The 23,783-nt window shown below is 43.4% G+C and overlaps 3 protein-coding genes across 3 annotated transcripts; 2 read left to right on the plus strand and 1 right to left on the minus strand.

Moving 5' to 3' along the window:
- The first annotated feature begins 1,126 nt into the window (after positions 1-1,126).
- Positions 1,127-4,043, plus strand: LOC311099957 (uncharacterized protein). Its single transcript, XM_084140677.1, has one exon. The coding sequence runs from the start codon at positions 1,270-1,272 to the stop codon at positions 3,367-3,369; it is 2,100 nt and encodes a 699-aa protein (XP_083996803.1). The 5' UTR covers positions 1,127-1,269; the 3' UTR covers positions 3,370-4,043.
- A 2,068-nt stretch (positions 4,044-6,111) lies between these two features.
- Positions 6,112-12,898, minus strand: hif1al2 (hypoxia inducible factor 1 subunit alpha, like 2). Its single transcript, XM_084140676.1, has 12 exons — positions 12,692-12,898; positions 10,453-10,703; positions 10,216-10,355; positions 9,191-9,275; positions 9,007-9,104; positions 8,724-8,899; positions 8,506-8,612; positions 8,259-8,406; positions 7,888-8,048; positions 7,694-7,773; positions 7,326-7,585; positions 6,112-6,847 (listed from the first exon to the last, which is right to left on the minus strand). Exons 1-12 carry the CDS (start codon positions 12,790-12,792, stop codon positions 6,277-6,279), a joined length of 2,178 nt encoding a protein of 725 aa, XP_083996802.1. The 5' UTR covers positions 12,793-12,898; the 3' UTR covers positions 6,112-6,276.
- Positions 12,899-16,653: 3,755 nt separating this feature from the next.
- Positions 16,654-22,149, plus strand: LOC311099968 (cytokine receptor common subunit gamma-like). The gene is made up of 8 exons (XM_084140690.1): positions 16,654-16,802; positions 17,385-17,478; positions 19,582-19,748; positions 19,915-20,051; positions 20,190-20,361; positions 20,460-20,559; positions 20,725-20,794; positions 20,924-22,149. The coding sequence occupies exons 1-8, from the start codon at positions 16,733-16,735 to the stop codon at positions 21,143-21,145; spliced, it is 1,032 nt and encodes a 343-aa protein (XP_083996816.1). The 5' UTR covers positions 16,654-16,732; the 3' UTR covers positions 21,146-22,149.
- Positions 22,150-23,783: the final 1,634 nt, after the last annotated feature.

A 23,783-nucleotide genomic window follows, 5' to 3' on the forward strand; every position in this document is an offset into this window, starting at 1 on the left:
ATGTGTATTATACTAAGCCCTCGGCATGGTACTGTATCTAGCCTACAGGCATTATGGAAAACACCATCAGGTAGCCATCTGGAAGGATATTATCCTGAACCAGAATTGTTAGACTTGGAAAAGACCAGTACGATTTCGGACTGTTTGAAACATACTGTATTTTGCCCCGGGGATGGTCAAAAACAGCAAGCTGGGCTACCTGCTGCGACAGTGATGCAGTAGTGAGCCCCAAAGTATTGGAAACCAAAGGTGGACTTAATTTAGAGACTGTTGGAAAATACACAAAGAGTACAAAAACAGCAATTTCTTGAACTCTGTGACTGTTGGATAACCTGTAAACTGGTACAGTGCCTATTGTATTGGTGAAGCCACAGTGAACTTCCTTGCTCCTTTTCATCCTGACCCTAAAAAGCTCTGCACATTAAGAAACTATTTGTCTGCATACTTTTCCATTCCCCCCAGATTATGTAAACCTGCGTAGTCGCACATCTTGGGCCAATCATCCAACACTCTACCAATGTTTCACATCGAGGCATCAGGAGTGTGCCAAGAATGAACATCTATTCATCATATCTTGGGGGGAATAAATCCAGCCACACGTAAACTCTCTAAATGTAACAGCCAACAGACGTTTGAAAAAGAGAGACGATGTTTACGAGAAGCTGGACATGGAATTCAGTACCTGAGACGGTTTGTTTTCACGGTTGAATATACATCAGAAAGAGAATAGAAATGTTTTCTTAACGACTACACTATAGGAAAGAACCGTGCCTAGAACAAAAACAAGAATTTGTTTTGAGTTTCCACTCTTCATCTGTCTGAGAAACTGGGAAAATAAAACAGTTTCCATTATTGTGGATGGAGCTCAAGTAGTTGATGTGGGTGGGGTGGTTGGTAGCAGGGTTGAGAAGCTATCAAAACCATACGGCACAAGAGAAAACTATCGTCCAGCACAGCAGCCCCCCTGCTCCACACACTCAGTCATTACCCGGCCCCTCTTCCAAAAATATACAATCCTTTTTCCTTTACGTACCCTCCCTCCCTCTTTCCTCCCTCCCACCCTCCTCTATTTTCTTTCTACTGCAGATCAGTTAGAATGCTGCTACTAAGGAAGTGGTAGACAAGCAGGGAGCTCAGGAGAAGGCCTCTGACTAAATGTAAGAGAAGTGTTTTGTTCAAGGAAAAGTGGTGGAGTATTTTTATTTATTTTTTAAGCTGGGAAAAAAATTGTATTACTTAGAGAGAGGTGTAGGTAGGTGAGAAAAGACAATGGTACAGATGGGGAAGATGATCTGTGCCTTGCGCTCCTGTGCTCTTCTGGCGGTGCTGTGTGCCTGCTGGCCTCCCTGGACTCTGGGACAAGAGCTACAGGTGCAAGATGCCCTCTGCACTGCAGATGGCTGCTACGCCATCTATTTCCAACGTAAGACCTTTCGGGAATCTGCATGGTTCTGCAAGGACAAACGTGGTTTCCTGGCAACCCTAAAGAGTTCTGAGGAGGCGGCTGTGGTGCATGAGCTCCTGTCGTCTGTGGAGCAGCGCGGCCCACGGGCCAGGGTCAGACTGTGGATTGGGCTCCATCGTCAGCCCAGGCAGTGCTCTGCCACACGCCCACTCAGAGGATTCCAATGGATCACAGGTGAACAGGACACACAGTACACCAACTGGCTGAGAGCGGACTCACCTAGTACCTGTGCCGCGCCCCGCTGTGTCGTCATGAGCGTCAACACTGCTGCTGACACCCGGGAGCAGCACGACAACTTCAAGTGGCTGGATGGCTCCTGCTCGCTGGCTGTGGATGGATTCATGTGTCACTACACCTACCAGGGGATGTGCCCTTCTCTGAAGAGTGAGGGAGGGGGACCTGCACTATATACCACCCCTTTCAGCCTGCTCAGCACCATCCTCACTCACATCCCCTTTGGCTCAGTAGCCACCTTGCCCTGCCCAGACCATGAGGACAGCGTAGGAGACCAGTCTGTTCTTTGCATGCTGAGGGAGGATGGGAGTGTGGGCTGGTCAAAGGATGCCCCCCTCTGCTCTGAGGGCCCCCAGGACTGGTGTGAAGAGGAAAATGGTGGCTGTGAGCATTTCTGTCAGAATGCAGACACACACTATTACTGCGAGTGTTCTGAAGGCTTCACACTGGCAGAGGACGGCCAGACCTGCCAGCCGAACCATTCCTGTGGCACGGCCAACTGTGAGTTTGACTGTGAAGAGACCACTAAGGGATTCCGCTGCAAATGTCCAAATGGTTACCTGCTGGCACCTGGTGGACGCAACTGCCTCGATGTTGATGAGTGTCTGCAGGTGCCCTGCCCTCATATCTGTGTAAATGCTCCTGGGACATTTGAGTGTCGCTGCAATGAGGGCTACGAGCCTGATGAAGATGGAGAATGTGTGGATGTTGATGAATGCAAAGATTCCAGCAGCTGTGAACACAGATGTGAGAACACCCCTAGTTCCTTTGCCTGCCACTGCCACCAAGGCTTCACTGAGCTGCCCGATGATTCAGGCCTATGCCAGGACATAAATGAGTGTGAGACCTCCACAAGCTGCCACCAGAAGTGTCTCAACTATGTGGGTGGGTTTGAGTGCTATTGTGAGGCAGGGTACGAGCTGCAGTCAGACCAGTATTCCTGTATGGCCATTCCAGAGGGTGAACATGAGTATTCATCCACAGCTACCTCGTCCTACCAAACCACCTCCTGGGTCCCCGAATTCCCAGACTGGGTTACCGACACCACAGCTTTGGAGTGGCTGACAGAGCGGACTAGCCTTGAGAGGCTTCCTACTGACCTGGGCTGGTTTACAGAGGCCCCACAGGAGAAGACAACCTCTACGCCGGTTCCTCACAGGCCGTCGGATGACCATAACTCACACTGGGATGTTGTCACACAGAGAAAGCCCGCTCAGAATACTGTCACACCCTCGCCCAGCCCCTCTTCCCAGAAAGATGATGACACTCAAAGGCAAGCAGGTGATCCCTCAGTGGTGTCCAGGGTTAGTGACAGCCACCACCAAGCAGTCCAGAACGACAGGGGGGCTGGGAGAGTGGTAGAAACCCCAGACAGTAACTCTGAGGTTAAGGCCACCACCACACTCAGAGTCCCACCTCCAGCCCAAACAACAGCATTTGCATCGGGGGCAGAGCGGCCTGAGAGTAAGGACAAAAGGAAGCAGGACAAGAGCTGGCTTCTAGTAGCACTCCTGGTGCCCCTGTGTGTTTTCATTGTGGTGATGCTGGCTCTGGGCATTGTGTACTGCACTAGCTGTGCTGTAGAACAGAACAAGAGCATCACTGACTGTTACCGCCGGATCATCACCTCCAAGTCAGAGAACAAGAACAAGGCAAAATCTCGTGCTTGACCAAGAGGGAATACTGACTTTTGAAATGAACAGTTCTGAAGAGGGGGATGAATAAAGGGTTAAATACAGGATAGGATCCAGACTACCTATCAGATGGCCTCTGCTGCTATCACAGTGAAACTGGACCCCTGCATACTCCTGTGGAACATTCTAGTGTCTCTGTCTGAAGTCCATCTACAAATAATGCTTATTTTGGTGCTTCAAAAATTATGACAACATAAATGAAGTGCTGTTTTTTTTATGTTGTAAAGATCTGATAAATGCTTGTGAAGACAAGGGAGATTACTTTGTCGAGAGGAAGGGGTTCATATTTTAAAACTAGTGCTTATTTCACCACCATCAGAAAATGTCTTAAACAGTTAATTAATTTAGCAGGTGCTAAAGTTTACGATATTATGTATTGTAGACCTCGTTATTGAGGTTACTCATAATAAACAGAATAAACTTCAGAGTATTAATTTAAGAAACCTAGATGAGAATCAAGCCCATAACATGTATTGTATTGAGGTGAGAAGAAACACTGTGCAAGCAAAATGCTCCAATTGCCGAATATTTGGATATGTTGCCATTTGTAATGTGTACCCACTTTTGTTAGTTAGACCTAAATTGATTTATGTCCTTCTAGATACTTTGCACTGAATATGCATTGGATTTTAATAAAACAATACACCATTGCTGTTTTTTGACTGATATACCTCATGCTGTGAAAAGGATGATGAATAGAGCAAGCCAGCTTGTAGTCCTAAAAAGCAGAAATGAGTTACCTCTGGTTCGTTCAGCCATTTCTATGGGGAAAATTAATGGGGAAAGAAGAGGGGAAAGAATAGGGTTTGGGGATAAACACCAAAAATAAGGTCTAAGCTTAGGAGATTTTATATGTTTTTGTTCTATGAGATAATATCAGTCAGTTAACATGTCCTTTATGAATTATGAAGCCTTTATGTGCTTTTTTTATAACATAAATGCTTCAACTTTCATAAAAAGTGACGTTGGCTGATGAAGATTATCCCATTGAACAAAATGTATAAGATCTCCTAAGTGTTTACCACCGACCTAATTTTCGGCGTTTATCCAAAAACCTTACAAAAACGCAATTTATTTCCCCATAGGCTTTGTCCAACGAACCATGGCCGAGTTGGTGGCTACAAAAAGACGCCATTATAATTTATATATACCACCAACACCAAGATAAATTGTTTCATCTGCCTCTTTTTGTCTTTGATTGGGTAATAGCGCCCCCAAGCAGTTAGTGCCTAAGCCTACATTTGTAAAATATGAATATTTCCACGTTTTCTACTGTGACATACAGATGAAACACTATATCACTTCCACTAACACATTTTTTGGGGTGTCTCTTCTCCTAACCATTTAAGGTTACACATAAACACAATCATCAGGACTTTTACTCAGCCTATACATGATAGTGCTATAATAGGTTATCATATCCTTATACTTATTTTTCCTAATTTTGGTAAAACTTCATATGAATACCGTATTATACGGATATCTGCGCCATTATAATGGTTATATTATGCATTCATTTAGAGTACTATATGACCAGGTTGTATAAAGCCTTCACTTGTCTTGCTTTATAATTAAAATACTCTTTATTATGCATAATACAACGTTATTCTTGTAAAGACTAATCGATAAATCAGAACACTTGCGAAAGTAGGCCTAATGGTGAAAAATATATCTGTCGACGAGGATGGGATTCGAACCCACGCGTGCAGAGCACAATGGATTAGCAGTCCATCGCCTTAACCACTCGGCCACCTCGTCGGTTGGAGTCATTTCGGAAAATATTTCATTTTATTCGTTGAAAAATATTTCCTGTGCGTTAATAATTAGCTATTATACATAGCTTTCCGATGTATTTGCACCCGTTTACTACTGTAGTGAATATACCATTCCAAAACTACGTTTAGTTGCATTGGATTTATACAACATGCTGAGGTGGGATTAGTAGCCTCACTCGTCATCTCCCAGACAGGTGCGATCGTAGCGGACTAAACTTCACTCCATGGTGAAGAAAGTTTAATCATAAACTTCCTTCACCGAAACGTTCACCATGGAGTAGAGTTTAGTCCGCTAGCGCGAGCGAAAACCTTTGACGGAAAGGCTAGCTGACATTAGCTGATAGCTAGCTAGCCAAGGTTGTAAAGAAGTTCAAATAATAACTTGTTTTTAGATATTTTTGTTTTAACAAAAACATGTTAGCTCGTGACCTGAGATTCACTTAAAAATACCTCTCTTGAAGGTTGTGGTCGGTGGTAGCTGGTAGGTCAGGTAGGATGATGTGCAATAGGCCTAATACAGCAGAGACTCTTTGCATAACAGAGCTAGCTAGCTAGCTATCTATTGCAGTTTTTTCCTGCAGAATGCGCGTGGAAGGATGATGTGCAATAGGCCTGAAACAGCAGATCATCTTTGCATAACAGAGCTAGCTAGCTATCTATGGCAGTTTTTACCTGCAGAATGCGCGTGGATAAGAAAAACTCAAATGGATTGTAACTTGTATGGCAGGGTTCTTCAATTCCTGTCCTGGAGGGCCGAAACACTTCTGTTTTTTATTTCTACCTAGTAGTTAATTGCACTCACCTGGTGTCACAGGTCTGAATTAGCCCCTGATTAGAAGGAGAGGATGAAAAACAGAGGTGTTTCGGCCCTCCAGGACCGGAATTGAAGAACCCTGTTGTATGGGCACTGTACAGTAAAAAAAAAACAAGACAACAGTTTTAATCTGGATCATTGTAATCATTGTAATAAAGTGCAGTATTTAATAACTAGGCTATGCATCAACGTTTGTTAGTTACGTTGTCCAGTAAAAGTCACAATATAGACCTAGTTCAGGAGAGATTGGCACCATTCGTTGCAGAATAAAAAATGGTGTTGTGAGGATCAAGTTCATGTTATCCATTCACCGTACGATGTCGATGTGCCAGAGCTGACTTCAATAGCTGATCTGGGTGCGTACACAGGATGGGCATGTTGGGTGGAGAGCTGATTTGTGCCCGATGTTGTGAGGTGTAAGAATCTGGAGGCGGTCTGGTCCAGGACTGAGGTGATCTCTGACCCCTGAAGCAGGCAGCTGGTTGGTCCCAGAGTGACCTCACAGTCCAGCCTGCTCAGGACTGGCAGGGTGAAAGGAACATGGCATGTTGACCTCTTGTCTAAATGATTGGTAGGTGTCTGAGGGCCTGTGCTTAGGGTTTTGGGCTGCTGTGTGTATTTCCACAACACTTGCCTTGATGGTGGTCCACACAAGCAAGTGGATCCATCTGGTGGGTGAATGGGGAAGTATTCCACGGTCCGGTAAGGCAGCCTAGCTGCAGCAGTCATGAATACCTGTGGATGTCTACAGGATGTGTGTTTCTCACTCCACTGTTCGTTCAGGACAAGACCCTCCCATTCGGCGTGGTCAGTGCCCTCCTTGAATACATCACTGCCTCCTCTATAGACTGACTTCATATGGTCCCTGGAGAAAGAGCAATGTTATATAGGACCAAGAAACATCCGAAATGGCAAACAATGAGACAAGCATATGATGGTATGATTCCCTATATCCAAAGAAAACAATCAGAAACAATTATGCCACTGCTAGAATGGTTAAAGATATAGTTCACCCAAATTACAAAATGACACATTGGTTTCCTTACCCTGTTAGCAGTCTATGGACAAGGTTTGACAGCAATCCATGATTTGGTTTAGTTTGCCTGGCACATATCCCATCCAAGTACTGGTATCGATATTAGCATTTTTCCCGTATTGTGTCCAAATCATACAAAAGTATCTCAAATTGATTGTGAAGCTCAACAAAGTCACTTATAGATGATTTGAACATGATGCGTGAAAAATGCTAATATCGATACCTGGACTTGGATGGGGTGAACTATCCCTTTAACATGCTTATTGACTGAGACTAGAAGCTGGTGCCCACACACACTGGTGCTTACCCAAACTCTGACTCTTTGACCGTATGTGACCCCCTTGAGTCACAAGGGGGCTCTATCTGCAAGGTTTTCATTTGATGTGTGGTGAAAGAACCAGCAGATATAGGGAACTTCCCCAAGGAACAATGGCCCTCCAAGCCAGGTGGAAGAACAGGGCCTTCTGTCATGGCCAAGATCCCATCTAAAACTGGAGTGAGGAGGAAGTCTTCTCCATCCATGGGTATGTATGGAGCCAACAAGTCCAGGTCCAGCTCACATAGTTCCTGCAGGGAGGAAATATGCTATTAAAAAAGGGATTGAAAAAGTGCACCGTTGATTCAACCAATTTCAGCTCATGTTTTACCCATGAGCAAAGAGATAGGCCTACTTACAGAGCGTGAGTTCATGTTCATTTGATCTTCTAGGTTGAGCTCTGCATATCCCTCATAGGTTTGGATCTCATCGTTGTATTCTAGATCAGATTGGGAGGAACATAACGATTCAATGCCACAAGTCTCTTAACACCTCTTTGGTTAAAAGCAAATATGTATCTTTCAATGGCTAATTGTCAGCTAAAGGGACAGACCTGGAGTTGGTATTGTTGAGTTGCGTAGATTAACAGGGGTCTCTGCTGTAAGACATGCCTCATTCTGCAGGGTGGGCCCCACCTCAAGTTCAGGGTAACAGGGCCTCAGTAACGGTTCTATTTGCTGCAGTGAGAACACCATCTCTGGTAGCACCACATCACTGTGGTGAGACAAGGAGACAGGGTGAACAGAAAAGGACAGGGAAAATAGCTTAACGCCAGATACGGTGCATACAATTTGGTAGCACAGGGAACAAGGGATTTTACTTGTAAACAGCTGAACAGATATCTAGTCTAACCAACTTATTATATTAAGAGTTGTCATTCATTAGATGCTTTCATTGGTCCTCGACCCCAACATCACTTCTCACCTTAGAATGTAGTTGATGCAGACGACACTTTGGGGCTGCCCAGTCTCGTTGTTGTACACCACCGATGCATCCGTCTCTGCCCACACATAACCACCACCTTTCAGCAGCAGACGGTACCTGCTCATGGTAGCCTGGCCCTTAGAGAGCACTGTCCCAGACACATGATCAGATATACATTTAACATGGTCAGAACATACTAGTGGTATTCACAATATTTATATACACCTCATGATTCGAGGTGACTCACAGCTCTGGTGTGCTTTGTGAATGTGCTGGCAGTCAGACGTGTGGTAATACTGATACACAGACTGGCCCAGAAGTTCTGTTTCTGTATATCCAGTCAGCTCCTTGACACTAGATACAAAATCATATGAAAAACAGGAAGAAAGGTATTATGTAATATACTTGTATTACTCGTCTCGTTTGATTAGCGTCACCAGATCATTGTTGAGTTAGTGAGTGTACCCTGAATGGCAGTAGGTGAACCTCATGTCCGGGCGGTGTCCGCTCAGGAAGGTCTTGTGATTCAAGCTGGCATCCCTGACGATGCATTGTGAGATGGGGAGGGGTCGGCACAATAGGACAAGACAGGCTGACTCTGGAAGGTGAGATTGTTTCTTAACCCCGACGCAGTGAATCACCTGTGTGTGTGTGAGGGAGAGAGAGAAAAGAGAAAGTGAAAAACAACAGAGAATAATAAAAACTCAACATGTTAACACTCTGCTTCAAACTAGCATGAATTACTGACCTTCCAAGGTGTGTGTCTTTGATTGACAGATCGACCCTGAGAGGTCAGAGTGCTCTTCACACGGAGAAGGAAGTCACACTGCTGTCGTCCCTCAGTAGCTGATAGAAAGACACGATACAGAAGATAAACAATATGCCTCTTTGCTAACTAATATCTTGTTTAAAATATGTGAAGTCCCCTTTACCTATAATTTTTGAGAGGATATCTCTGACCTCCCTCTGGTCACAGTGGTGCATGAAGTCAAACAGACTCCTACCAATCAGATCCATCTACACATGAAATAACAACATTTGTTGTTTAAAAAAATTGTTATTGTCATCCATTTTCCCTTCAGTTTCATTACAATATGAACACTCAACATATGTACATATACTGAACAAAAATATAAACGCAACATGTAAAGTGTTGGTCCCACGTTTCATGAGCTGAAATAAAACATACCAGACATTTTCCATATGCACAAAAAGCTTATTTCTCTCAAATTTTGTGCACAAATTTGTTTACATCCTTGTTAGTGAGAATTTCTCCTTTGCCAAGATAATCCATCCACCTGACAGGTGTGGCATATCAAGAAGCTGATTAAACAGCATGATCATTACACAGGTGCACCTTGTGATGGGGACAATAAAAGGCCACTCTAAAATGTGCAGTTTTGTCACACAACACAATGCCACAGATGTCTCAAGTTTTGATGGAGCGTGCAATTGGCATGCTGACTGCAGGAATGTCCACCAGAGCTGTTGCCAGAGAATTTAATGTTCATTTCTCTACCATACACCGCCTCTAATGTCATTTTAGAGAATTTGGCAGTACGTCCAACCGGCCTCACAATCGCAGACCACGTGTAACCACGCCAGCTCCACATCCGGCTTCTTCACCTGCGGGATCGTCTGAGACCAGCCACCCGGACAGCTGATGAAACTGAGGAGTATTTCTGTCTGTAATAAAGCCCTATTGTGGGGAAAAACTCATTCTGATTGGCTGGGCCTGGCTCCCCTGTGGGTGGGCCTGGCTCCCAAGTGGGTGGGCCTATGCCCTCCCAGGCCCACCCATGGCTACGCCCCTGCCCAGTCATGTGAAATCCATAGATTACAGCCGAATGAATTTATTTCAATTTACTGATTTCCTTACATGAATTGTAACTCAGTAAAATCGTTGTAATTGTTGCATGTTGCGTTTATATTTTTGTTCAGTATAATATGACTGTACCTGGTTGATGCCAGTGTGTGTGCTTATGTCCCCTGTAGTGAAGATAACCTGGCCGTTCTGGGACACCAAGATCATGAAACCCCCAACAGCTGACTCCAGCACTGTCTCCTCAGAGAAAAGCCCAGCCATTGGGTATCGGCCTAAATAACACAGAGGACAATGCCTTCTGTTATATTTCTAAACCCTTCAACACTCTAAAAGCCTCATCATTCCAAACACTCAACAGGATTTTGTTACCGTGCATGGTGAAGTGGACTGTGTCGGAGCAGACCCTGGTCTCTGTTGTAGCATTGTCTCTATGGTCTAGCAGTGCTCTCAGGCGCAGGTAGTCCAGTGTGAGTCTGACGATAGAAGCCTTGTCTATGTGGCCAGTCAGACCAGAGGGCAGAGGTAGCCATGCTGCCAGCTCCCCAAACAGACGGCTCTCTCTCTCCCTCCTGCTCTTAGCTGCAACACGGGACCGGGCCCGCAGACGCTCCGTACTCACCCTGTGGTACAAGCAGGGTCAAACCATTAAGAGGGAACATTTCTGAAAATATTATGCAGATGAGAGGAATAAAGAAAGAGAACTAAAGAGAGAGGGGAAGTGAAGGGGCCTAGGGAGCAGGGGTTGGAACGGGTTCAGGGAACAGGACCGAAAACCGGAAAATAAATAAATTTTTCAAGGAACAGAAACGGAACCTGGAACGAAAGTGATCCATACTGTTCCAGTACAGAACCATTATTTTAAAATCATGGGAACCAGTTAATAACTTTCTTTTACGTTCCAGGCATTTTTTTCTAGTCCCACAACAAAACTCAACAAAGCCCATATCACTGGTATCTCTGCGCCAGAAGGAAGCTAAGAGTGGGAACCTCGTGAGGAGATAAAGGGCGACTGTAAACCAGGGGAGGCAACAACGTCACAGCTACGTCATGCTAGCTTATCACCACCAGTCTTGGTTGTCTGCTTCCAGAGATACAGCAACTAACTACTACGCTGTAGCAGATCTGGTATAGCTAACTCTTGCAAAATGTTGTTCTGGTAAATATTGTTGTGGTTTCTAGGTGACAAAACTAGTATTGTAGACTGTGTACAGTCAGGTCCAAAATTATTGGCACCCTTGATAAAGACGAGCAAAAAAGACTGTAAATAGCGGTCAAAGTTATTGGCACCCCTCCTTTCAATAACTTTCAATACCTTACCTTGCGAGGATAACGGCACTGAGCCTTTTTGGGAGGGATCTTAGACCATTCCTCCATACAGAATCTTTCCAGATCCTTGATATCCTTCATCTGCACTTATGGACTCCCCTTTTAATTTCAAACCACAGGTTTTCAATGGGGTTCAAGTCCGGAAAATGTTGATTTTATGGTCAATTAACAATTTCTTTGTGGATTTTGTTTGGTGCTTGGGGTTATTGTCTTGCTGGAAGATCCACTTGCAGCCAACTGTCAGCCTCCTGGCAGAGGCAACTAGGTTGTTGGCTAAAATATCCTGGTACTTTTTAAAGTTCATGATGCCGTTGACCTTAACAAGAGCCACTGGACCAGTGGAAGTAAAATAGCCCCGTAACATCAAAGTTCCACCACCATATTTTACAGTAGGTGTGGGGTTCCTTTCTGCATATGCATCTTTACTTCAATGCCAAACCCACAACTGGTGTGCATGGCCAAAGACCTCTATTTATGTCATCCAACTAATGTAAACGCCTGGATTTTGCTAAACGGCATTGGCACTTGGATTGGAACTGGTGCTTTGGTCAAATTACATGTAAATAAAGCTCTTTGGCCATGCACACCAGTGGTGGGTGTTGAAAAACAGAAGTATATGCAAAAAAAGTACCTCATAGATTCGGTAAAATATGGTGGTGGACCTATGGGGCTATTTTACTTCCACTGGTCCAGTGGCCCTTGTTAAGGTCAACGGCATCATGAACTTAAAAAAGTACCAGGATATTTTAGCCAACAACCTAGTTGCCTCTGCCAGGAGGCTGACAGTTGGCCGCAAGTGGATCTTCCAGCAAGACGATAACCCCAAGCACTAATCAAAATCCACAAAGAAATGGTTCATTGACCACAAAAATCAACATTTTGCAATGGCCATCTGTCTCCAGACTTGAACTCCATTGAAAACTTGTGGTTTTGGTTTTTTATTACTTGTTAAACAAAACCTCTTTCTCTGAGCAGCTGTATTAGTATAAAATAATATAAATCCATATTTTGTTTTGCATACAATATAGCTCAGTATTTGTATTATTTATTTTATACTTTACTTTTTTTTCATCATCTTTATCAAGGATGCCAATAATTATGGACCTGACTGTATCTGATCAAAACAATCCTGTACATTTCTAATGCAAATAAACAATGGTTTGTCAGTTAGTGATCAATTAGTGCTAAATCCACTCCTGAGTTTCCCATGCCTAAAATAAAACCTTAGTCAGGCGGTGTGTTTGTTTGTTTATTAGAGTAATTAATTAGAGAAGTAACTCACCTGCTTCTCTTCTGTCCATTAATTCTGTCCTTCTGTCTCTCTGTCTTATGGAGCTTTCGATCACAAGCATCTTCCAGATCATTTCCTAAATGAGGAAACATTAGCAAAATCTCTGAATGGACACTTGCTAGTAATCACAGACAAATGCCAGTCATGCGGTCAACAAGCATTTCGCCCACTTGTACTTTTGGAGGTTGAACTGGAACATGTTCCTGAACCAATGTCCAGTGGCAAGTCATTAATCTTTCTCCTGAGTCTCCTCCTCTTTTGGACATGCCACCTCCCACCAGGGAGGGTCTCTCATCCGCTTTGTTTACAAACACTCTACTTTAGGCACCAAACTATCAGTTACTGACTATTTCACAAATGTGTTACAATAGAAGAAATGGGCACGGTAGCTTTCATCAATACCATAGTGGATTGTATCGTGAAGTTGATTTTCTCCTAACACTTTCAATACTTAAAGTGAAATCTAAAACTAAATATTGACTTGCTCAATGGTATTTTCTTTTAATTGTTGTCTTAACCATGGGGTGATGGAGTAAGGTAGAGTTGGCACAGACATTGACCAACCCTCATTTATGTGTTTTAAAAATGTTTCGCAAGACATCTGGCATGATTCCTGATCCTAAACGGTGGCGCCAGTTGCATGCCCTATGCTGTAAACACTTCCTCCACCCACCCCCACACACAAGGGCACATACATACACATTATCTGCCTAATGTTGTGCAAGTGAAGTAAACACATACTAAGTAAACAGTATACTATAAAAAAGACAAACTTATATAATGAAAATATAATTAACACTGACCACTAGATATCAAGGGCTGTTACATTGTCTTTCCTTTATATCTAATCAACTTGTTAAAACAGAATTTATTCCAAAGGGATAAACCACGGCCCTGTTAGTAGATACGCTGGCTCAAAAAGGGTTCATAAAAGTGGCCAATTTATACCAGGCTGTAAGTTGTTTAAACCAATACTCAATTTGACAGATGTAGTACATACACAAGCTGCTTTCCACTTTCTTTTTCTTTGGTTGTCCACAGTATGGAGTCTCTTCTCACACTGGATGTTTCATAATCAAAGAGGAGCACTTCAGTCTCATCCGGTACAACAGGTTTTGATAAAGGCAGCGATTAAAAAAGCCATCTCCATCTGTTAGTTTTTTCCCTTTCTTCTGCTTATGTCATCATGTCTTGAAACTGTGTTCATCATCCTTGGGATGTACAGTGAAGTACAATAAAGTAAAATGTAAGTCCAGATGAGTCCATTATGAGTGTACCTTGGTTATCCAGAAATCTGCAGGGACAAGTGAAGTAGTCATATATAGAACACAGAACATAGAATATAGAACATAGAATATAGAATAGAGATCATAGATGTCTCCATCCATCTCTATTCCGCATCCAGATCCAGAGAACTGCTGCATTTCTGTCGCTATCTTTCTCTGTCAGTCTGCGACAGTGCGCAGAGGCAATGGGAAGCTCGGCTTTCTACCATTCCAAAAAGATGTCAGGTAGTGGTGATTAATGGAGAGTGCCTTCCTGTGGTCAGCTTGGTTGGCATGCCTCAGTTTCAGTCCAACGCGGTGCACAATCCCATAAAGCCGGATCTCTTTTATTGAGACTGGACCCTTGATACCCGTAGGTGATTCCATACACTGAACGCAAGGGCATGAGTCTTAGACTAGAGTAAGAAATATATCAATAGCCTGGGGACAAGGGAAGCCAATCAAGCTGGTAGAACCACTTGAACCACTATGCCTTCTACTAATGAGAGCAGCAGAATAAATTATGAGGGGTAAAACAGCACTACAGCTCATAGGCCTGAGGGGCTAATGCTCTGTTATAACAGGTACTGACCCATTGTACTGGTCACAGACCATGCTCAGATCATCTACTGGTTGGCCATGTAAAGTTATTGGCATCTGGAGCTGATGCAGTTTGTAGGATGGGAGGACGTGATGCCCCACACTGCCAAAGCGCCTGGCACCATAACCGCCCAGGCCCGGAATAAACACTGAAACAGCATGACAGATGGGTATCGTGCCACCCTCGCTTCGATAACAAGTCACCTAGGGACCAGTCTGAGGGCCACCAGTCACGGTTCTCTCTTATCTGCATCCAACAACTAGCTAACAGAAAGCAAAACGTCCTGGAATGTTCCTAGGCAGAAAGTAACCCATGGAAAAGGCAGTCATCTATGACAATAAGACCCACTGTCATCATGAGAGAGAAAATAATGATCATTTCATGAGCAGGCAAACCTGTCTTTACTTATTAGAAACAGGTTGGATCATTTGCTTTTGTATAATACTAGAAGGTTATATTTGAAGACCCTGAAGGCATGTTGTCCTCCATACTGACGTGACGTCTACTGTACCAGTGAGTGGGATGAATGACGTAGTGAGTAAGAGAGCATCAAACTCCAGCTGAGGAGAATTGGTGGTGCATTCTTAGAAAAAAAGGTGCTATCTAAAACCTAAAAGGGTTCTTCGGCTGTCCCCATAGAAGAACCCTTTGAAGAGCCCTTTTTGGTTCCAGGTAGAACCCTTTTGGGTTCCATGTAAAATCCTTTCCATAAAGGGTTCTACATGGAACCCAAAAGGGTTCTACCTGAAACCAAAAGGGTTATCCTATGGGGACAGCCGGAAGAACCCTTTTGGAACCCTTTTTTCTAAGAGTGTAGATCAGAGACCTGGGTGGTCAAGGTGTGGTTCAATAGTTGATGTTGGGTCATTTCCTGTTTATGGATGGTCTTTTGAGAGTTTTTATTATATTGTGAAAGCGGAATCAAGAAAGGAGGCGTTGTAGTCTTCACTGTGATACAGGGAAAATACAACAAATTATGAAAAGTTATCAGGAAAATGTAGCAAAGAACATAATGTATGTCAATCTACATTAAAGCAAAACTATGGTTCACCAGCTTTGTGTCTAAAAAATGTGTCTCTCTCTGCATGACATTTTACCACACTAGCTCAAGATAGTATGGTCTGATTAAATTGTGGTCTACAGATGTAGGATCTTAATTTGAGCAGTTTAATCCTGCAGCAACAGGAAATTGGAATTATTGTGTGGATTATAAAAATTTACATTTGTGTAGGGGTTTTCTGTAAATATGTCTTGTGGTGATACTGATTAACTTGAAGCAAATGAAAAGTTCCAGTGTTAGTGTAAATTTCACTACTTAAGCTTCAATTAAAATGTTTGTTTTTCAAATTTTTTGTTTGGGAAAATCAAGTCTGAAATGTTTAAGTGGAAATTACAAACTTCAGAACCCCTTTTAAACATTGAATACACTACAAGTTTGCATTTTCTGCTGTGCAGGAAAGTTCTTGCAACAACAGGGTGACCACATTAAGATCCTACACCTGTATGTTTCCGTGTCAAAGCCCTGCCACAGACTGCCTTCCGGTGCCTGTACCCTTTTTCTGTAGAAATGAGATAGATGATGTAGCTGATGAATTCTGGCCACAGTGAGAGTGAAAAACAAACATTTTAATTGAAGCTTAAGTAGTGAAATTGACACTAACACTGGAACTTAAATATATTTGTACAATTTAAAAAAAAAAATGTACACAGGAACTTTTCATTTGCTTCAAGTTAATCAGTATCACCACAATGCATATTTATAGACAGCCTATTTTAAATAGAAAAGGATATGCTATACTAAATGTTTGTTTTTACTAACAAACATTGGATTAAGTGTTATTTCTATATCTAATTATGTACAAATCTTCTGTGTTTATCGCTTTCCTATTGGCTGTTACTTATTGTGCATAGTTAATTTACTTTATAATTGTAGATTATTAGTGGATCTGTACAATCCCCCTGCAATGTTATTTTCTGTAGTTTCTCTTCCTGTGTTTTTCATAGATTTAAAGGATGTGGCCAGTGCAACAGGAAATGTAGCACACCTACCATGGCTGTTTAAAAGAGTGAAACTAAAGGGGGTTAAAGACGAAGGCATTGAGCAGCCATACATAAATACATGAGCACAGAGCTGGCTGCGTTCTTCCCACTGGCATCCATTTTGACATGAAGATGGTTGGAAGCTGGTTATTTCTCCTCATCTCTCTCCAAGGATATGAGGCTCCCTCCACCCCCAGTAAGATCTTCCTGTTGTATTAATGATGCTACACCTGTGACATTTATTTTTTATAAATAATGTTAATTTATTCAACTTGTTTAAGACCTTGTGCTATGACAACACATCCGGCCAATGTGCCCTCAACTTCAAATAATAAACAAATTACATTTCATACCAGGTATTAAAGCAATTTATTTGATCAAACTATTACATAACATCCTAGAAACACAAAATAATCTGAAAAGTAAAGTTTCATGTGGCATTTCTATTGCTGATGCAACACCAAAATTCCCCTGCTAGTCTGAGATTGACGTCAACTACTTTGTGGTTTCCTGCAACATGGCCATCCATCTTGTCATATACATTCACATGCTGATAAAAGTATTGATTTAATTCAATGTGATGGTGGAAAAGTACTCTAGTCATGATATACATGAATGTATAGACCCTTAATATGTTATCTGATTTGTCTCTTAAAAATCTGTAAACCCCCAATGTAATTATGCAACTCATCTGGATATCATACCACAGCTCCCCTTTAAAGGATTCAGTGTAATGTCATATTTGAAAAAAGATTTTCAATTTCTGTTCCTTTTGCAGAAGTAAACTGCCTGATCATTAATCTGGATTATGTCAACTGCATCTGGAGTGAACAGGGGAGCCCAGAGGTCAACTTCACCTTTTTCAACAACAGGTTAGTGCAGTGGCAGAACCCTGTCATACCTTTAACATGTGATGGGTGTTGAGGTCTTTGGGCAAAATGCTTGCCGTGCATCACTGTGATTGGGTGCTACACATTGGTGGCGGTGATTGAGGTGTTTGAGTTGTCCTCTTACAATGAAAGGGGCTTTGAGACTCTCTATATGACTGAATATATTATTGTTATTACACTCCTTACCATATGTATTTGTGGACAGTGAAGCTAACATTTTAAATGTGGCTCTATACTCCAGCATTTTGTTTCATATGAGGTGACAGTACAGAATTACAGATTTTATTTGAGGGTATGTTCATACAGTACATACTGTATCTGTTTTGCCATTTACAAATGAACACTTTATGTACAGGTAACTGCCAAAATAATGGAAACATTTGAGTAAATGAGGGATACAAAGTATATTGAAAGCAGGTGCTTCCACATAGGTGTGGTTCCTGAGTTAATTAAGCAATTAATATCCCATCATGCTTAGGGTCATGTATAGAAATGCTGGGCAGGCCATTATTTTGGCTACTATGGTTATGGCCCAATAGGATGGAAATGCCCCCATCCACAGGGCACAAGTCACTGAATGGTTTGATGAGCATGAAAACCATGTAAACCATATGCCATGGCCGTCTTAGTCACCAGATCTCAACCCAATTGAACACTTATGGGAGATTCTGGAGCGGCGAATGAGACAGCGTTTTCCACCACCATCAACAAAACACCAAATGATGGAATTTCTCGTGGAATAATTGTGTCACATCCCTCCAATAGAGTTCCAGACACTTGTAGAATCTATGTCAAGGTGCATATTAAGACGCTTTGTTGGTGTTTCCTTTATTTTGGCCATTACGCCCCATTTGAAGAAATCATAGGTATTTGGACAAATTCAATTGTAGTGTATTAAAGTAGTCAAAAGTTAAGTATTTGGTCCCATATTCCTTGCACTCAATGAATACATCAAGCTTGTGACTCTACAAACTCGTTGGATGCATTTGCAGTTTGTTTTGGTTGTATTTCGGATTATATTTTGCACAATAGGAACTGAATGGTGAATAATGTATTATGTCATTTTGGAGTAACTTTTTATTGTAATTAAGAATAGAAGATGTTTCCGAACACTTCTACATTAATGTGGATGCTATGATGATTATGGATAATCATGAATCATGAATCATGATGAGTGAGAAAGTTACAGAGGCACAAAGTATCACGTTTCAGGAGAAGACCCAGATGCAGACAGTGTCGATGTAACAAAAGTTTATTACAAGTTCCTGTTTTGTACCTGGAGGGGGGTGGAGACAATCACAAAGACAGGTGAAACAGATCAGGGTGTGACACAATGATCATACCCCCTAACACATGCTAACCTCCCCTGTTATTGGTAATGGTGAGAAGTTAGTATGTTTTGTTGTAGCGTCTGTAAACTTCTCACTCATCATTATTCATGATTTATTTTCTTAATCATGGCATTATCAGGATTAATTTAGAAGTGTTCAGAAACATCTTATCCCAGAAATAACATTAATGGTGAGAGGTTAGTATGTTTTGTTGTAGCTTCTGTAAACTTCTCACTCATCATTATTCATGATTCATTTTCTTAATCATGGCGTTATCAGGATTAATTTAGAAGTGTTCAGAAACATCTTATCACAGAAAGAAAATTACTCCAGTCATCATTCACCATTCAGTTCCTAATAGGCAAAATATTACGCAAAACACAACCAAAACAAACTGCAAATGCATCCAACAAGTTTGTAGAGTCACTTTTGACTACTATAATAGTGAATTTGCCCAAATACTTATGACTTCTTCAAATGGGGGGACTAGATACATAAAATGCTCTCATTTCTAAACGGTAAAACAGATACAGTATGTTTGAAAATACCCTCAAATAAAAATTGACATTCTGTAATGTTGCCTCATTTGAAACATTTGATCTCAAATCCAAAATGTTGGAGTATACAGCCAGAAAAATAAATAATTGCTTCACTGTCCAAATACATACGGAGGGGAGTGTATCTCTGTCAAATCTTGAATGTCCGTACTTTGGTCCTAATTCTCATCCATCATTTTCACATGGTATGTGTTTAGGTTCATCAAAGATCATATGGAGGAGTGCACAACATATCTCCAGGAGAAGAGTAATGCTGTGGGATGTAGACTGTCTTATGACAAGTCTGACAGGTTTAGAACACTGACAACCAAGCTGGTCCATCAGAACAAAAGTTATGTGCAGAACCATAACCTCAAAAGCATGGGTAGGTTTTTTTTCTCAATCAAATCATAACATTACATACAGAACAGCATTAAACATGAAGAGCAATAGTCATCTTACTTTAGGCTTTTTAGCATGTGTGTTTGTCCTATATTCAATCATCATTTGATGTGTCGTTAACGTTTGACCCTCCTTGATGCTTTTTCTAGTGAAGCTTTACCCTCCTACCAACCTGTCAGTTGAGATGAACAAAGACCCAGAGCTGAATCTGTACTGGAACAACAGCAAGAACAACCAATGCATTGAGAGTGAAGTGCGCTACAGAATAAACAACAACAAGTGGCAGGTGGGGAGGGGTCAGGACTCAGACGTTGGACTACTGTTTGGACTCTGTAGCCTAATGGTCATTTTTCAACAAAATACTGGACAAATCTTTGAAAATAACTCTCTCTCACCTCCACTCTCTCTTTGTTCTTTTCTTCAGACATCTACTCTGATCAGAGAACAGAATTATGCTGTTCCTTTCCCCTTAAAGAGCAGTCGGTATGAGTTTCAAGTGAGAGCACGAGTTAACAGCATTTGTGGCGAGTCCGAGTTCTGGAGTGAATGGAGTCAGCCCATTCTATGGGATTCCATGAAAGGAAATAACATCACAGGTAAATAGATCCAAAATCTCTGCTTCGCTTTATGGTTATAAGGTTGTGCTCAGGCTTCTGTCAGGACTTTGTCATGTCAACCTTTCTCTTTGGCCTAGACATATCTGGCAGCTCAATGTCTATGTGGAAGCCAGTGCTGTCATTAGTGGGTGCCATGACACTCTTCATGTTGGCCTGCATGCTGGTCTACAGGGAAAGGTAGGTTTGCCAACATAAGTTAACACCACACATAGGCCCCCAATAAAGTCTAAAATCAAGGGGTACAGTTTACATTTTTAAATCAATCTCCTTTGGACATAGTGCTCCATTCTTCCTCTGAAAAAAGTTATACTCTGAATCTGAACTGACCCTATCACTTTGTAGAGAACGACTGAGATTCATCCTCATTCCCATTGTGCCTAATCCAGGCAAGAACCTGGATGACAATGTAGAGGTAATATTTATCCCTGGTCCCATGCATTGCACTTCATTATAATCTTTGTATCTTATAAGTGTTACTGTTATCTACAGTGTAAATCACATCTTATATCTCACATATTACATGTAACCTTTACCTTTAAAGGCCTGGCTTCACGGCTCCAAAGACATTTGCTTCCAGCCTAACTTCACTGAGCGTGTCTGTCCTGTTCGTGAGTATCGCCTGGTTCCCCAAACCGGCAGCGTCAGTGAGTCTGAGAGCAACCTCTCCATCCCAACAGACCAGTCAGATTCCTTGTCCACGTGCTCTTCCTCAACTTCCACTCTTCCTGTCACAAGTGAAAATGAACGAGCTGGTTTTGAGTGAGATTTACAGAGGCTTCGTTCTAATTACCCTTCTCCCCTAGGTGTGCACTTGCTTGTGTCGTGGTAGAAATATTTGACTAATAGATAATCATCTCAAAAATATCTCTCAAGACACCGGAGCTTGTGAATTCAAGAATTAGACTTTATTGCATAACAAAGCCCAGCTTGCTCCATGGAACAAAACTGTCTCTCTCTGGCTTAGAGATCTCTTATATCCACACAAATGAAAAAACATGCGTACATTCCTAACTTTTTTTTAGTTCTGTACCACCCCTCTCATTCTATCATTCTATTGGCTGCGTGCTTAGGCCCCTTCTTAAAAAAACAAATGTAATGCATACCATGTGTCTATAACAAGCCCATGGGCCACAGTTTAAGAGCCCCTGTGAAAGAACACATGCATTCATTTAAAACACAGCATATACTCCATGCCTATATTCCTTATTTAAGCATGTATCTGGATTATAAAATATCAAACATGTTCATTCTGTTTCACCATTATCATTTCATAACACATTATAAAACATTTATCATTCATCATCCTCCCCGGCCCCTGAGATTATGTGCATATGTGCATGTGGCCATGTGTCAGGTCATAAGGTCATAAGCATAAATGATAACACTAGTTCCATTGTTACTCCAATCTCCACACAGCCATCACGTCATTGACATTCCCAGTGTGACACTCTGGCTCCATGGACTTTGATTATTGAGCCAGGGTTGTTCATTTTCATTGTTTGGGTGTATTTATATGTTGGGTATTCTAGTTGTTCATTTCTATGTTTGGTGATTGTTCTTGATTAGTCATATGACTCCCAATCGGAGGTAACGAGTGTCAGCTGTCGGCTCGTTATCTCTGATTGGGAGCCATATTTAAACTGTGTGGTTTCTCCTTGGTTTGTGGGTTTTTGTTCCTTTTCAGTCAGTGTTACTGTTGGACTTCATTGAGTCGTCTTTTGTTTTGGTTACGTTATTTAAATAAAGTCATGTTTCTTGGACACGCTGCGCTTTGGTCCGCTTCCTCTATTAACGACGACCGTGACAGAAAAACCCACCATAAAAGGACCAAGCGGCGTGTCAAGCGGCAACAGGATCCACCTACACAGGATTTATATCCACCCATAAAGGATTCATGGACATGGGAGGAGATTCTGGATGGTAAGGGGCCTTGGGCACAACCGGGAGAATATCGCCGTCCTCGTGAAGAGCTGGAGGCAGCTAAAGCCGAGAGGCGGCGATATGAGGAGGCAGCACGGAGGCAAGACTGGAAGCCTGTGGGTACTACCCAAGAATTTCTTGGGGGGGGGCTAAGAGGGAGTATGGCGAAGTCAGGTAGGAGACCTGCGCCTACTCCCTGGACTGACCGTGGAGAGCGAGAGTACGGGCAGACACCGTGTTACGCAGTTGAGCGCATGGTGTCTCCTGTACACAGGCATAGCCCGGTTCGGTACAGTCCAGCTCCACGTATCGGCCGGGCTAGATTGAGTGTTGAGCCGGATGTCATGAAGCCGGTCCCACGCAGCTGGTCACCAGTGCGTCTCCTCGGGCCGGCGTACATGGCACCAGCCTTGCGCATGGTGTTCCCGGTTCGCCCACATAGGCCGGTGCGGGTTATTACACCTCCCCGTACTGGTCGGGCGACGGGGAGCATCAACCCAGGGAAGGTTGGGCAGGCTCAGTGCTCAAGGGAGCCAGTACGCCTGCACGGTCCGGTATTTCCGGTACCACCTCCTCGCTCCAGCCCAGTACCACCAGTACCTACACCACGCACCAGGTTTCCAGTGCGTCTTCAGAGCCCTGTGTCTCCTCCACGCACTGGCTCTATGGTGCGTGTCTCCAGCCTTTTACCACCAGTGCAGACACCACGCACCAAGCCTCCTGTGTGTCCCCAGAGTCCTGTGCGTCCTGTTGTTGCTCTCCGCACTAGCCCTGAGATGCGTGTCCTCAGCCCGGTACCTCCAGTTCCGGCACCACGCATCAGGCCTACGGTGCGTCCCCAGGGCCAAGCATGCCCTGTTGCTGCTTCCCGCACTAGCCCTGAGATGCGTGTCCTCAGCCCGGTACCTCCAGTTCCGGCACCACGCATCAGGCCTACGGTGCGTCCCCAGGGTCCAGCATGCCCTGTTGCTTCTCCCCGCACTAGCCCTGAGATGCGTGTCCTCAGCCCGGTACCTCCTGTTCCGGCACCACGCACCAGGCCTACGATGCGCCTCAGACGGCCAGAGTCTGCCGTCTGCCCAACGGGGCCTGAACTGTCAGTCTGCCCAACGCCGTCTGAACTGCCCGTCTGCCCAACGCCGTCTGAACTGTCCGTCTGCCAAGCGCCGCAGGAGCTGCCCGTCTGTACTGAGCCTGCAAAGCCGCCCGTCTGCCATGAGCCTTCAGAGCCGTCCGCCAGACCGGAGCCGCTAGAGCTCTCCGCCAGACAGGAGCAGCCAGAGCCTTCCGCCAGACAGGATCAGCCAGAGCCTTCCGCCAGACAGGATCAGCCAGAGCCTTCCGCCAGACAGGATCAGCCAGAGCCTTCCGCCAGACAGGATCAGCCAGAGCCTTCCGCCAGACAGGATCAGCCAGAGCCTTCCGCCAGACAGGATCAGCCAGAGCCTTCCGCCAGACAGGATCAGCCAGAGCCTTCCGCC

This window comes from Coregonus lavaretus (genome assembly GCF_964263955.1).
Source record: "Coregonus lavaretus genome assembly, chromosome: 24".
NCBI lineage: Eukaryota > Metazoa > Chordata > Actinopteri > Salmoniformes > Salmonidae > Coregonus > Coregonus lavaretus.

Bases quoted from the DNA above. Each gene is read 5' to 3' on its own strand.
- LOC311099968 (XM_084140690.1), top strand. From the start codon at position 16,733: ATGAAGATGGTTGGAAGCTGGTTATTTCTCCTCATCTCTCTCCAAGGA. The intron at 16,803-17,384 runs GTAAGATCTTCC...TTCCTTTTGCAG, and splicing joins TGAGGCTCCCTCCACCCCCA to AAGTAAACTGCCTGATCATT. The intron at 17,479-19,581 runs GTTAGTGCAGTG...GTATGTGTTTAG, and splicing joins TTCACCTTTTTCAACAACAG to GTTCATCAAAGATCATATGG.
- hif1al2 (XM_084140676.1), bottom strand. From the start codon at position 12,792: ATGTTTCCTCATTTAGGAAATGATCTGGAAGATGCTTGTGATCGAAAG. The intron at 9,105-9,190 runs GTAAAGGGGACT...TCTTTCTATCAG, and splicing joins TATCCTCTCAAAAATTATAG to CTACTGAGGGACGACAGCAG. The intron at 8,900-9,006 runs GTCAGTAATTCA...ACACACACACAG, and splicing joins AAAGACACACACCTTGGAAG to GTGATTCACTGCGTCGGGGT.
- LOC311099957 (XM_084140677.1), top strand. From the start codon at position 1,270: ATGGTACAGATGGGGAAGATGATCTGTGCCTTGCGCTCCTGTGCTCTT.